Here is a 14,369-nt window from a genome sequence, read left to right as displayed (position 1 = left end):
CATATGCAGTCGTAAACCTCCGAGGCCGTAGGTGGTTCCACGTTCACCGTCCAGGGTTCTACTTCACCTGTGGGCTGCAGATGAGTGCCGGCTGGTGGCCAAGACATTTGTTGTTCAGAGTATTCAGCCCACCGATCAAGGCGTTCCTCCTTATTCGAGATGGTCGTTCCATTCTGGTGCTTGATGCTTTCACTCACAGGTGGTTTCCGGGGACCGGTCGCACGGATCAGCTGAAACAATCTCCGGGCATTACCTGCTTTCTGGGCCTCTTCCATTTCTTTGGCTTTCTGTGTTCACCATACTTCACGGTCGGATCGCAAACTCACTTTCACTTGACGTCTGATGGTTCTTCGCATCGGTTTATGCTCGGGACTGGCTGGGATATTTCTTCGAGATTCAAGTAGTGTTTGAACCCGACCTCGGAACGCTAAACGAATGAAAACAAGTGGTTATTAGATATCGGACACTGCCAATCACCTACGACTCGACAATCATCAGATTCATGATATGTAAAAATGAAGGTCTATGTCAGAAACTATACACCCATCCATTTGTATATTATAAAAACTGTATATGCTAACAATTCTGCATGGGAGAAAATGGGAAAGTGGAAACGTTTTATGGGGCGGATCAATTACATACCTATCAAAGGCTCTTTCGTAAGAATCTGATCCCATCTTAACATCTGCAGTCAGCCACTACGTAATGCTAATACGCAATACAGCCTAAAGACAGTGACCCCGCCTAAACATGACAACTGCAGTGAAGTCATATATGAGTATTCTGAGAACCCCTAAAAGACGGGAGTCTCATTTCTCTTACTTGAGAGACTAATGAATTCATTCATATACACATACACATACATGTATAAATGCCCATGTGTATATATGTATATAATGATATATATGCAGATATATGCATATATATATACATATATATCCATGCACACATACATATATGTATATAACTAAGACACATTAGTCAAAATAAACCCCAAGCCGAGCATAAAGTTGAGGGAAACTCGGGGACAGCGCCTACCCGATGAACCGGTCATAAGCTGTCGGATACTTTTTAGCAACCTTGTGCGTAGTTTACTTTATGAAAATATACTGCGATATCACGAATGCTGTACCAACTGAGGCAGATTGTGTGTAGCACATTTAGCTGAAGAACATCATAAACGGAGGATTCACTTGGTTCTTCCGTGACAACCAAATTGATTTGCAAATGAGTGTGTTTGTCGTACTCGACAGGTAATTTGAAGAATCTGAGTTCTTCAGTTTCCAGCTTTCGATGCACAGAGTCTTTTGACATGCACATTTGCTCGCTTGTAGGATGACACTCACTTGGCATAAGCCAGTTACGGTTGAGAAAGATAATTCACGGATTGCCACTTGGAGGTTACACGCTGGATTACTACCCAGAATCGATCTTTTCACCCCAAGCCCAAAAATGTTTTTAGAATCACGCAGTAATATATCAACTAATGAAACAGATATTTTCTTCTCTTGAGTGATTACAGTAGCTCCTTTGCAAACCCCGAAATAGTCAAACGATGAAAATTTATATACACCACAAGGCAAATGATGAATCGTGGAAGAGGCTTTAAAGCAAGACCTTCCACTTTCTTCGACGAATAGAGGCCGGTGGCCGAGACAATAAACCAAATTATCGGTGGGAAACGTTGTATGATGCTGTAAGAACTATCATGTCGCAACAACTGGGATTACGAGTCACGTTCAAGTCTAAACTTAAATGAGTGCGTGTAATCTGCGGTTCGTGTTCTCGGGGTGATAAACTAACATAACAAGAATCAAACAGTGGGTTTGTGGCCATACATACGTCAACTTGATTCAAACGACGAAAATACTCGTTGATGAATTTGTCTTGTACACGTTGCTGCATTGCTGAAGTACCAACTGTGTTGCGGAATACCAAGCCTACTAGATGCCTGATTGGGAACCCCGACCAAATCGGAAGGAAGATGCCTATATTGACACATGGTGCACCTTTAAGCAAGGTCGTCTGCCTACCACTGGTGTTCGAAGGCCGACAGATGTCAGCAAAAATAAATACGTGAACAAATTGAGCTCAGAATAAATGGGCCTGGCCAAGGGCTCATGTGTATTGTGCGAAAACTGAGACAAACCTCACATATTAAACGCGAATTTCATCCATCGTATGACATCACAGAGGCTTAAGAGAAGTGTGGATGTAGTTTTAAAAAGTCATGTATTGGATGAATAAGGCTAATACTTTCACAACTTTTCATTGGCCACCAGCGGTTGCAGCCCATGGATGTATGGAAGGGTTAATTTCGTGCCTTCCAGTGGAGCATGTATTATGAAAAACACCAGAAAATATAGTTAGGCACCGATTAATGAGTCGAATAATTCAGTACCCTCGGTTTCCTGTCACGTTTGATTTTTTTCTCGGTTCCTATCATTTTGGATTTGTACTGTTTTTACTGTTCTGTATGGTTCCGATAGCCAACGTGATTGTATCATCGAAATCGTGCTTTGAATTTGGTAGAAACAAACCTATTATTCAACCGCGTTTGATTATACTTACCTAAAGACTGTGAATAAATACGGAGCTTGTCCTCTTCGGTTTCAACTCTTCTGGATTGCGTCATATTCTCATTCGTCAACAGAAAATGCCGCTTGCCAAACCGCATCGTACACTGCAGTTATTACGTCATCCGTTTTCAACTACTCCTTATTGACAGTAGTATAAATTTCTTTCTTTCTAAGGCGCACACAGGCGACCTATCTCAAAGCCCTTTCCGGAGAATTGAGTTTCAACGGAACCAGCAACCACCACGTGAAGAGTGCTGGGAGGTTGTTGATTTAATCTTTTTCACTATAATGGGCGCTGCCCTAGTTGTAGAAGCTCGTACATCTTATATATCTCATAAGCCTCATCGGTATACTGGCCTGAATCGGAATTTTATTTAGGCACTTTCTACTTCCAGACTCTTACTCATACACGTAATCTGGTACTCGGCCCAGAAAATCGATCATATTACTTTCAACTTCTGGTGAAGTAAATCTGCCAGGAAGGTCAAATTCCTGGAAATAATCCCGGTGTACCGTCCATTACGTTGACACTGGAAATTCCGCACTGTGTTTCTGCCCTTATTTGTAACCCCCGCTCCACTTTTGTGTTTAAGACGTGTATATGAACTGACGTTTCCTTGTCCTTACCACTTCACTCATTTGGCCTTGAGGTCATCCAGCCATTTGTGTCCGACTTTACACGTGGGAGCTTGTTTGCTCATTTGGTTCGTATTTTTGTAGTCCAAGTGGATCCTCTGTTTTGGACGAGTATCAACTGTCGAGGTCTGTATAATTTGTGAATGTGTCCTACAATAATAGTGCCATATAGAAACTCAGCTCGGACTTTGTTGTACCTTCCCGGAGGTTCTAGTATTACGCGTCACTCGGAGATGCGGCTTGCCCGTAACACCCGGACTATTCGAAACCTACCGCCAAAATTGCAGTAGGAAGGCCGTCGAGCCTCTGGGCCAGAAACGTAATTCCCTTGTAATTTTCGCCGCTCCTTTGTTCGCAATAAAGCTGTTCTTATTTTCTGCTGGTGGGTTCGTTTCTCACACTAAGGTACTGGACCGGAGACAGCAGTTAGTCACAACAAAACCGAGGTTTACTCATGTAAGCCATTTGGCCTTCCAGATATTCCACACAAACTGCTGGAGACCTTACTCGTTTTTGTTTGACAGTAGTCTCGTCTTTCTAGGCAAACCCATTGGGGTATTCCGGAAGAAGTAAATGGCTGTTGTCAAAACGTGTAAAGTAAGATCCAGAAGATATGATGCGTTTATGGTGACATTACAGTAAGGTGATAACAGCTAGTGATATCAGTCAGTAAGGCCGACGGCTCTTGTAGTGGAACATTGGTAACAAATATCCGGAGACCATACATTTGGCAAAAACATGTGATTCGACACATTCCAACCTGGTTTGATCGCAGAAAGGTTTGAACTTTGTGTTTATCACGATACATTTTACCTCTTTTCTACATCGTTACCATATGGCGCTACCACAGTCATTCTGCATAGAAATATCTCATCTGAACTGAGGAATTCAGCTTTTCAATGAAGTCTTGAACACAAAAATCGTTTTGCTTATAAGGCTAGATTTTTGAACGCATTGATATGACAGTCTCATCTCGACCTGATATCCCTGATCATGATGCCTTCGCAAGCCGGTTTGAAATCGATTAGTCAGAGTTTAACTGTGATCTGAATTCCACTCAAGCGCGCTGACCACTTGTGTAGACCCGTCGTGAACGAGAGATCCAGCTGGATTTATTTTACATTCACGTCTAAACCGAATTTGTGTGCAATTCGGGTTCAATTAGAACACAGGGTTGGGGGAAACTTCGGGACTGTGCCTTCCTGATGAGACCCAAGGAGGACGGAACCTGTTGCCGGCGGTCAAAGGGTTCTCGGCAACCTTATGTACACTGTGTTGCGTCTATTATTGAGCAGTATTCACGATAGAGCTTCAGATATATCAGCTGCCGTTTCTTAACGTGTTCACTTGCCGACTGTTCAACCCCATATTGTCCACATTGGCCGAGAGAACAAGTGTTTTAATACTGACCGAACAATTGGTGAGAGCTACAGCACAGTTGTAGCACCCTTTCGCCGCCTAACTGCTATGCCAACAGAAGGAAGCATTAGAACTGGGACACTTCCAGTTTGCCCAAGTCTAGACAGAGGAAGTCGAGAGACAGAGTTCGGGTTCAAAGCACGGACCTTCCAGTCAGTAAATTTGCACTCTAACCACTGAGCCATCTCGCCCCCCAGAGGCTGGGCGAATACTCATACATCGAACAGGATGATTCCTTTGCGAGGCATACCGTCTAACCAGCTAAACATGAATTTTAGAGCAGGAAAAATTGTATTGTGGGTATTTTGGGTGTTCCATACTCGGAACTATGCAGTGTAAAAACGGCATATGAAGAAAACATCTCCATATAAATTCCCCATTCACAGGCCATCCGACTGCTAGGATTCAGTGGCACTATATGGATATGGAATGTGGCCGCTGTTATTTGTTTGAGTTCCACCTCATGCCACACCACCAGGGTCTATTCAGAAAGCAGTCTGCTACGCTATATCGCTAGCTTTTCATTAATTCATTCATATGCTCGTGTCCAGCATCATATGTTGGTGGTACGACATATCATTTGTCAAAGTGGATAGGTGAACTCATTCCACTCTTTCTGAATGGCAGGTGGGTTGTGCTACTGGTCACCTTCGGCCGAAGCTGCTCAGAAGCTAAACGCGCCTTCCGAGTCATACACCACCCTAAACCGGTGGAGAACAGCACTATTCTAATTGCTAAAAGGTACCTGAGTGTATAGGAATCCGATCGTGTAGCCGGCAACTCTGTATTTGAAAGAAACTGCTGCTGGCCAAAGAGATAATCTGTTCCCACGACTTGGAAAGATTATAAAACAATCTTTCTGATCCCGTGATTAATCGACTTGTGTGTATTTGTACTCTTTTATTCTTTTACTAGTGCACCTAAGCATACCCGTGATTTCAGTCTGGTACCGGTCAGCATTTTCCTAAGCTTAATGAGATTGTTCACATGCGATTGGAAGCTGAAGGTAACTCAGTTGTTAAGGTGCAAAATTACTCACAGGAAGGTGGTTCGAACCCAACCCGACAACTAGAATGCCTCTGTCTAGACTTTGACCAATTAGAAGTAATTCGGTCTTGGTGCTTTTTTCGGGGAGCATGGAAGCTAGACACTGAAAGGCGGATGAACGACTAGAGTTCATTTGATTCTTATCCATGAAGCCAGAACGGAGATGATTATCCAACGCCTTAGAAATTCCACCTTAACGGTGAAGCTGCTGACTCACGGATTTGGTCGCGCTTCATCATTCGATGGGTGAGGAGGGTGTAAGTGAGGTGTAAGTGAGTGAGCAAAGAGCTGCAAGAGTGAATAATACTTCCTGTTTGCCGAAGAAATCTTTGGTCGAGGTACATCACCTTGAGCCTTTGACTCGAAATTCTGCTCCGCAAGGCAGTAGGAGGTCGTAGGGTTTTGTTTGCAGACCCTACACTTGGCTTAGGACTCAAAAGTCAGAACCACGGGGAATCGGCTCTTAGGGTTTTCTTGGGGCCGGTGACTCAAATGTCTTGCACGATTGGCTACACGCTGCTGGCCTGTCCTAATGCGTCTGTGCACAACAGGTGCCTTTTGTGTAGCACTAAACTCCTTGGTTGTAAAAGGTATTCGACCGTAATGAATGATGCCCCGGCGGTCACGGTCAACCGTTGGACGATCGGAGTGTGCGACTTTTAGTTCCGACCTTTTCCAACTAGTCCTTCTGCGAGAAACAGCAGTACCATTGCTCCAACGAATTTAAACGTGCTGGTCGCCCGAAGGAAACGCCTCACTGCCCTCACACTCTTGTCGCAGAGAACAATACGACTTTACCTCTAGACCGCCCTGTAATACGATTTACCTTGGCATGGGGACTCGCTGTTCTTCATCCGGCTGATCACCGCTGGCCTTTCTGGTAGGGTTGAACCTTGCGGAATTGAGTTCAAGCCAGTGAAGTCAACTGGATCACTGCAGCGCTGAAGCATGACCTTGATGTTAAGGTGACAGCTTTAGGTCGGGCGAAGACAGTGACGATATCATATCACTTGTTTCGCACTCAGCGATATTCACTGCAATCCTGTGGTCAGATAATTGTAATTGCGTTGAGAACATTATTGGATTTAAGCGTGACAGAAAGACTTTCATGCATGCTTCATGAAAGGGACATGGTTTGCGGGAGCATGGTTATAGTACACATACTTCTAGCGAAGTGTTGCATATCCCTCTTAAAGTACCACTGAGGAAAGCGGATTTAGGTCTCAAAGTTCGATTTCACTGAAGTGTGGCCAGGGAAAAGTAGTCACCAATGGCAAAAATGAAATGAAATAGAGACAGGTGGAACCGCATAAAAATTACCAACCTTAGAAGGGCATTATACACGCTCAGCTGCTCCGAGAAACCATATACGTGACCATATGTCATGGTTTCCCTGATAGAAGGATGAGGGTGCTACATCCTGTCTAAATGAAAGCTAATCACATATGATAAGCTGGTGGTGATCAGACGATTGAATGCTCAACCAGTGGTCGGAAGGTCGTGAGTTTGAAACCATTTGAGTTCCGTGATATACGCATAGATGAATATTCCAAACAAGGACGAAACAGCTGCACAGTGCTCCTTGGTTTTACACCATGGATTGGCTTTCCTGACAAGACGGAATCGTTATTGATTATTACCAAATCTCCTCACATCACTATGAAGCCATATCAGTTTACCTGTGTCCGATTTAATCATATGCTTTTCAGGCAAATCGAACAGGTGTGGAGGTTACGATTCGTGAACTTTGTTTAGCGGGCATCACAAGCACCGTTGCATGTTTTTCGGTGATTCTAGAAGAAAATCCTACTTGAATGATCTGGAAGTAGGAGTTGTAACCCTACTGTGTCACTATTCAGACTGTTCTTCTAAACAGTGTTCATGAAAGAGGTCATCAGACTGGCAGGTAGCAGTAGCTTCGGATTCTGTTAAGTTGAGTAAGTACGCTGTAGATTCCAGTCCATAAGATTATAAGCCTAGATATTAGCCAAAATTCGCGAAAAATAGCAAGCATTGATGGTTCAATAACCAGCGCTTTCGCGGTTCTAGAAGAATGGCTGCCCTAACTGGGTTAACGACAGTGGTACGAAAAACAGAGGATCAGCTTAATCCTAAAGTTTAGCCAGGATTATGAGGTGAGATGTTACTCGTTCGTCGCCAGTTTCGTAAGCAAGCACAACCACCACAGAAATGATTTTTAACTTATTTGACTTTGCTCAGCTTACTAAAACATTAAAACAACTGTCATAAGGTGTTTGCCGTTTCTCCATCTCTCTGCGATCAACTTCGGTTGACTTAATGTCGTGGCTTGAACACACGGGAACAGAGATGAATCAGCTCTGTGAATCAGCGGTATGAATTGAATTTCGGTACTTACAGTAAAGCAGCTATTTCATCTTCAAAATGATGAGCACATAGAATAGATCAGTGTGACCTAACCTTCCTCCTCGTTCGACGGACGAAACAAATGAGCATGAAGTATGTATTCGTTCCAGGTGTGAAATCGAGTTGCAGTCATTCCCAGAATACGGTGATGCACCGTGATTGGATTCAGTATGAAAGCATGAAGCTGACAGTGATTTATGAGTTAGATTTATAATGAAAAATCACAATAAAATGAGTAGAGCTGATAGTAACATGAGGGATTTGGTAATTTCCGTCTTGTTCTGAGTGAAGTCAGTCTAATGTATGCTGATATGCCGGCGAGAAATACTGAACAGCTGTTTCATCCTTATTGGGAATCTGCATGTGGCTGAAATTCCACTTGGAATTCTGAACCGAATCGGCAATCTCCCGACTAGTAGTTTGAATACTTGACTGTTCGGCTACAGACGCATTCGCACCTCGACAGGACACATCGCCGCTCATCCTTCAATCAAGGAATCCGCATCACGTGGTCACACGTGAAGGCTGGCTCCTCAAAGGCTGACTTCCCCTATGAAAGACTCATTCATCGTGTGAATTATTTTGAAATTTGAAGGAATATTTTACAATAGTTCTCAGGTGAACCCTTCACCTGAGAAGTCATTATTCGAGGAGCCAGTCGACACACTTCCAAGTGATTTGAATTCCGTGAACAAATAGTAAATGGCGCCATGCCTTGTCTATGTACGAGTTACTCAGACTGCTGGTCAGCCGGTCGTACCCGAACGGCCAAAGGTCAAATTGCGTATTAGAGAGGCTCAGATCTATCTGCGTTTCGAGGACTGTACACTGCTGATGATTCTCATTAAGGATGAAACAGCTGTATAGTGCTTCCCACCACACTGGCATTTACAGAAGGAAATCTCAGTTTAAACGAATAAGGATTTGTACAGAAATTTTTCGGAACATTCTAACTAACAGCTTCAGTGAACCTCCGTTTCCATTTTATTATGTTACGGTATGTATCATTTTGAATAATAGACAGTGGTCTTTCCCATTGGTGGGACATTGATTCGGATCATGGCAATGAATCGAACGATTAGTGGAATCACTGGTACCAGATGGGCTAATACCGGTGTATCGGCTGAACCTCACAAAGGTACATGTAGCCCCGTTTAATTTCAGATAAGATGGTGTACTTGGTGATCACCACTGACCATGGCGTCAAAAAGATATCAGGTCATAGGTCATAGACAAAGTTTGTGCTGCTTCTGTGCAACCAGCCTCTCACCGTGCTTAAAAAAAGGTTCCCAAAAGTTCTCTAGTTTCCACCGTGACTGCCTCCGCTAATTGGATTCAGCCAGATTTACGGAAGACCTACGAAAATTAGCACGCTTTGTCAACGTGGTTTAGATCAGGTGACAGCCCACACCAATATAGTCCTCACCTGTCGTATATGATGACAACGACTATTGTTGTGCCATGTCGAACTATCATGATAAAAGCCCGTATGGCTGTGCCACCTTGATTTACACCCAGTCACGCTGCTTTGGCCTCCTGAAACCTATGGAATCGGACCGCATTCCGAAACAATAGCTTTAGGGCTATTTGAGTATGCCTAGTGATAGATAGAATGAAAACCGTGGGAGAGTAGGATGCTGCGATGAGTTCGAGCCTGACTTCTAACCATGGGGAAATCCAGCTGCGGATACTGACTCCCGGTCAGAGGTCATGCACATGTTCCGTGACTCGTTCAGTTTCGACGCTCGAACAAAAACGAATCATGACAAACGTAAGCACACCGGTTAACTCATTGAGTCATGGACGCATCTGCGTGGGCATAATCGGAACTTCTTGACGCCAGGACACTCATGCAGTGCTAGTAGCCAAACACTGACGATTAAGCTTAGGTGAGATTGATCCAATCGCTAACACCCGTTTGCCCATTAAAACGACATGATTATCGAGGGATTATGACCACTTGATATTGGTACTGAAATGAAACGTAAAGTTATGTGCGAATGCCCTCAGTACTTCACTGTTTAATGCAGCGCAATACCGCTATACCAAGGTTGACAGATCGTGAATTCCCACCTATTTTAGTCCTCCAGGTATGTATAGAATTTACAGGTTAACGGTGACTGGCACGTCCACATACATGCGCAGGCATCAAGTCGTCCGACCGAGCCCATATGTACTGAATACTGTTCAGCCAAAAATAATTCTTGATAATCATCATAATTGTAACCACGTCACTTTCACCACCAACACCAGCATCATTTGCTTGCCTCAAACACACACAGGCTTCAAGTAGCGTATTGAACACAACGTGATCTCCGTCTTCAATGTTTGAGTTCGAAATTAGTGTCACTGATAAAAAACCCCTAGGTAATTTAAACCTTCCAAAACATTTCTTCATACTTGCAAGTAGAAATGGGAGCTGTTTTCTAGAGTTCAACCATATGCCAAGCTTGATGCAGTCAAACTAGACTGTTGTACTCACAAACCAATGCAAGCTCTTGTTTCTATCAAGTTACAGCAAATGATCCCAGCAAGCTCTTGTTAACCTAGGCATAGAATGCTGTTTCTATCAAGTTACAGCAAATGATCCCCCTTTCCAGTCTCTTCTGTCCAACTTCCCTTGACTGCGCACTCCATCTGATTGAGACACCGATGTTCCGTACCACGCCCAATACCTCAAACTTCTTCATGTGTCTGAATGACAGTGGAATCGGCCTTTGTGATCTTCCTCACCATCAATATTGTTGTCTGTCAGCTCAGCTGGAGTCATTCGTTTTTTGAATAGTGAGGTAGAATCGATGGCTTCTTTAAGCACACACCAGCTGGATAAGCTATTGTGTGTATAGAAATGGGTGGAACGACGGTGAACTCTGATGACCGGATTTTTTCCTCTTAAAGTCTGTTCGTCCCTTCTGGAATGTAGAAGGTGGAGATTTGATCGACTGGCAACTGTAGACTGCAGCCGATGAGAATGCGTGCACGCACATACGCACGTACACACACACACACACGGGAAGAATTACAGACTGGTGTCCTTGTGGAACAATTTAGAGGGGAACTCGTGTGTCACGTTTGCCGCCAGCATGACGTTACATCAGCCTGTCTTCTGCGTTACACTATCCTGCGCTACCCGAGTGCCTGCATGCCGTCCTAGCATCGATCGATGTGGCAAAAACGTTCGATCGACCGTACAAAACACACTCCTCAAGTTTGGATACAACAGTGGAAATCGTGGGCTGGATAAGTACACACGCGCACAAACACATTCATGTGAGGTTGTGCGCCTTTGAGTAGGTGCACACATGAGCGGGAATGTGTGCTCTAAATCGGAATGGGCAAATTCTGAGCGTGCCAGTGTCTGTGTGTGTCCCTTCTGCCTCTTCCTCTCCCACAGCCCTTCCCTTCCTCCAACAGCGCTATCCCTCTTTCCAATGTGCGTGCACCATTTATGCAGGTGCCCAATGAGTGCGTCGTGGCTTGTATGCCTGCTTCCAGCGTTCTCTTTTACCCTCTACAATTCGATCGATTGACTAGGTGTTCCGGTGCACTGTCATAGGGACAGGAGCGTGCTCATACGGTGTTTATCCCCAAATTATCTGTCTCCTTGTGTCTACCATTCTATTCCGCAAACAGTTGAGTTAGTGAAGATCACGGACCTCATTTTAGGTCAAACAGGGCGGGTCTGAAATTCATGAAGTCCGTCAGATAATATAGCTGCTTCTCACATCCGAGGGAGCACATACATCAGAACAGACAAATGACTTCCAGAAGGAAACAGTCCAAACCGATGAGAAGTGAGTTATACCAAAACCGTCCTTTTGCTACCGTTATTTCACCTATAACCTCAACATTTGCTATGTCTAAGAGCTTTGGCATGGATTAGTTAAGTTTACTACTTAGGAGTAGTACACTTGTCACAATAGAATTTTGGCGAAAAACCATTCCACGGTCCCTCTTTTGACCAGGTCGGAAAGTGTCCTCAGCCCGGTGATGTTTAGGTATCTTTCTGGGAAATAGCGATGAACCATCGGAGGTTAATGTGCAATGTGTTTTCGTCATTTCATTCACTGTTACCCGGTAGACGTTTCCAACTAAGTCCAATGATCGTAAACAAAGTTCACCGAGGAAGCCGGTGACTAGTTATCCTTAGGACGTATCCTAGCCGCCATCATCGTCGACACCGCGTTGGCGGTTCAGTCACGAGATAAGAGGGTCCTCAACCGGAAATTGCTAACCGACATCTTCCTCATTTTACGCTGCTTCAACAACACACCTGAATGCTTTTTCGTTAGCAATCGGTATCCAGCTATCAACGCTCATATTCCAGGCGTTGTGCATACGTTTGTCAGAAAGAAACTCACACCTAGCGGGTGCCACAGTGGAGTGGATTCTAAAAACGGCACTTGAGATCCGTGATCGATTATTACACCTTTGAAATTGGTGTACTCACTTCGCAAGCACCTCGTTTGTTTATCTGTCAGCAGAGAGCTACGGATCTAGATTGGGCTCCTTTATCAGTACTTTACCTTTTCGTCAGGTAAAATTCGATATAAAAGGATGAATGTGACAGTCGTCAATTTGCCGATGACATTCTGTGCCCCATTCGCATAAACTTCTCGTGTAATCCGTGTATTCCTGATCTCGAAGTGAACCACTTAACAGCAGCCCAGAGCCGCCATATCTCGAACTATCAGTCATCTTCCTGAGTGTGTCATCCATACCAAGTTTGAAATAAAAAAAAAACTGAGGTGATCGGCGCTCAAAACGGATTCTACACAAAATGGCTAACCGCCTGGATAGCTTGAACACGCCTAATGTCAACAACATTTGGAGAAACTCTGATTTCCGTGAGACAATTCCATTCTGTTGATGGCGTAAAAAGCACTCGTGCTGTCAGGGAAGACAAGCAGAGTAGTCCTTCTCTCATTGCAATGTGGCTGTGGTAAAGATCTTGAGCTTGACTTGGGATAAATGCAACCTGGAACAGACATTTTCTGGTCAGATTCATTGAGTCCTTGACTTGGTAGTAAGGGGTGTTAGAAATCTTAGAAGCATGTTTGATGAAGATGATCGCATGGCAACCGCCTTATAAGTGGGGGCAGTGTTAGTACTACTCCAGTTTATTAAACATACCACAAAATCAAACATCTTCCTGTCAGACAGATGACTGGAAATTGCAGAGCACGTCAAAATGTTGTCCGAAAGTCTGGTGGTATTTCCATATAATTTAAACCATTCAACTTTGGACTGAGGTTCAGTTCAAAAAGGATCAATTGCTGTGGATTTTTCAGGGACTTGGAAGGTGATAAATATGAATTTGGAGTTGTAAAGCCCTAGACAGTCAAGAAGCAGCTCTCATTTGTTTAATTCTCATAAGGAGTTGTCAGAAAATTGCGAATAGCCTCCAAACTACAGGCTTTTTGGCATGAGAGTTTGAGTAGCATAAAACATTTGAAGATGGATTACCACTAAATTGATAATATGGCACATAGATAGCCTCGCTGACTACGTACAGTTTAGTAGATTGATAGACAAAAAAAACAAAACGAGCCGTTCAGCTGTAAAATCCTTTCGGTGCCTAGCTGCCATACCAGCCGCATGAAGCACGAGGGCTGGGGTACTGCCAGGCTGCCCAAGCCTAGACAGGAGAAGTCGAGATGCAGATGCCGGGCCGGGTTCGCGGACCTTCCGGTCAGTAAGTTCGCTCTCTAACACCATCTCGCCTTGTTGTGGAAACGGTCTCGAATATGAATTCAGACTAGACTGAGAGAGAGGCTCTCCGAAAACCTTATTCACTGGTGCTGGACTTGAAAAAAGAAGAACTGCAATTATCACCCAACTGGTTCGAGGGTGGTCAAGTTACGACATATCAGTCGCAATTTCTTTGATAGTCTGTTAACTCAGTCATTCCTGTGAACTACACAGCCTCTTTTGGTGGACCGGAATCCATATCTAGAAAAAAAAACACTTTCGGCGCCTAACTGCCATGCTACCCCGAGGAAGCACGAGGGCTGGGATACTGCCAGTTTGTCTAGACAGTGGAAGTCAGAGGGTAGAGGTCGGGTTCGAACAACGGACCTTTAGGTCAGTAGATTCGCACTCTAACCACTTGAGCCCACTTACTTGGTGCTGACATGTCAACAATGATGTGGGGATATAGATAAACCTGATTGAGTGGTGAAGAGATAGTTAAACTGCCAGTTTTGTTGAAGATTACACTTAGTGCGGATCCATTTAAAACAAAAGGCGGGACATGAATACTGGCTGTTGATCTGTTTGCTGAGCTTGCTAACTGGACTGCCA

General features: G+C 44.1%; 2 protein-coding genes across 2 annotated transcripts in view; one reads left to right on the top strand and one right to left on the bottom strand.

Annotated features, from left to right (window-relative positions):
- T265_06356 (hypothetical protein) overlaps positions 1–2,677 on the bottom strand; it is a gene marked incomplete at both ends in the record, with an annotated part of 21,240 nt that extends 18,563 nt beyond the window's left edge. The window contains 3 exons of the mRNA XM_009171597.1: positions 18–287; positions 327–427; positions 2,572–2,677. Of these exons, the coding sequence (XP_009169861.1) occupies positions 18–287; positions 327–427; positions 2,572–2,677 (477 nt within the window). The remainder of the gene's footprint in view (positions 1–17; positions 288–326; positions 428–2,571) is intronic.
- A 3,496-nt stretch (positions 2,678–6,173) lies between these two features.
- Positions 6,174–14,150, top strand: T265_06355 (hypothetical protein; the record flags this gene model as incomplete). Its single annotated transcript, XM_009171596.1, has 5 exons — positions 6,174–6,329; positions 6,365–6,561; positions 9,027–9,063; positions 13,590–13,757; positions 13,992–14,150. 5 exons carry the CDS (start codon positions 6,174–6,176, stop codon positions 14,148–14,150), a joined length of 717 nt encoding a protein of 238 aa, XP_009169860.1.
- Between the last annotated feature and the right edge of the window lie 219 nt (positions 14,151–14,369).

This window comes from Opisthorchis viverrini (genome assembly GCF_000715545.1).
Source record: "Opisthorchis viverrini unplaced genomic scaffold opera_v5_126, whole genome shotgun sequence".
Lineage (NCBI taxonomy): Eukaryota > Metazoa > Platyhelminthes > Trematoda > Opisthorchiida > Opisthorchiidae > Opisthorchis > Opisthorchis viverrini.
The sequence above is the reverse complement of the archived record's forward strand: the minus strand, read 5'-3'. Positions and strand labels throughout refer to the sequence as shown.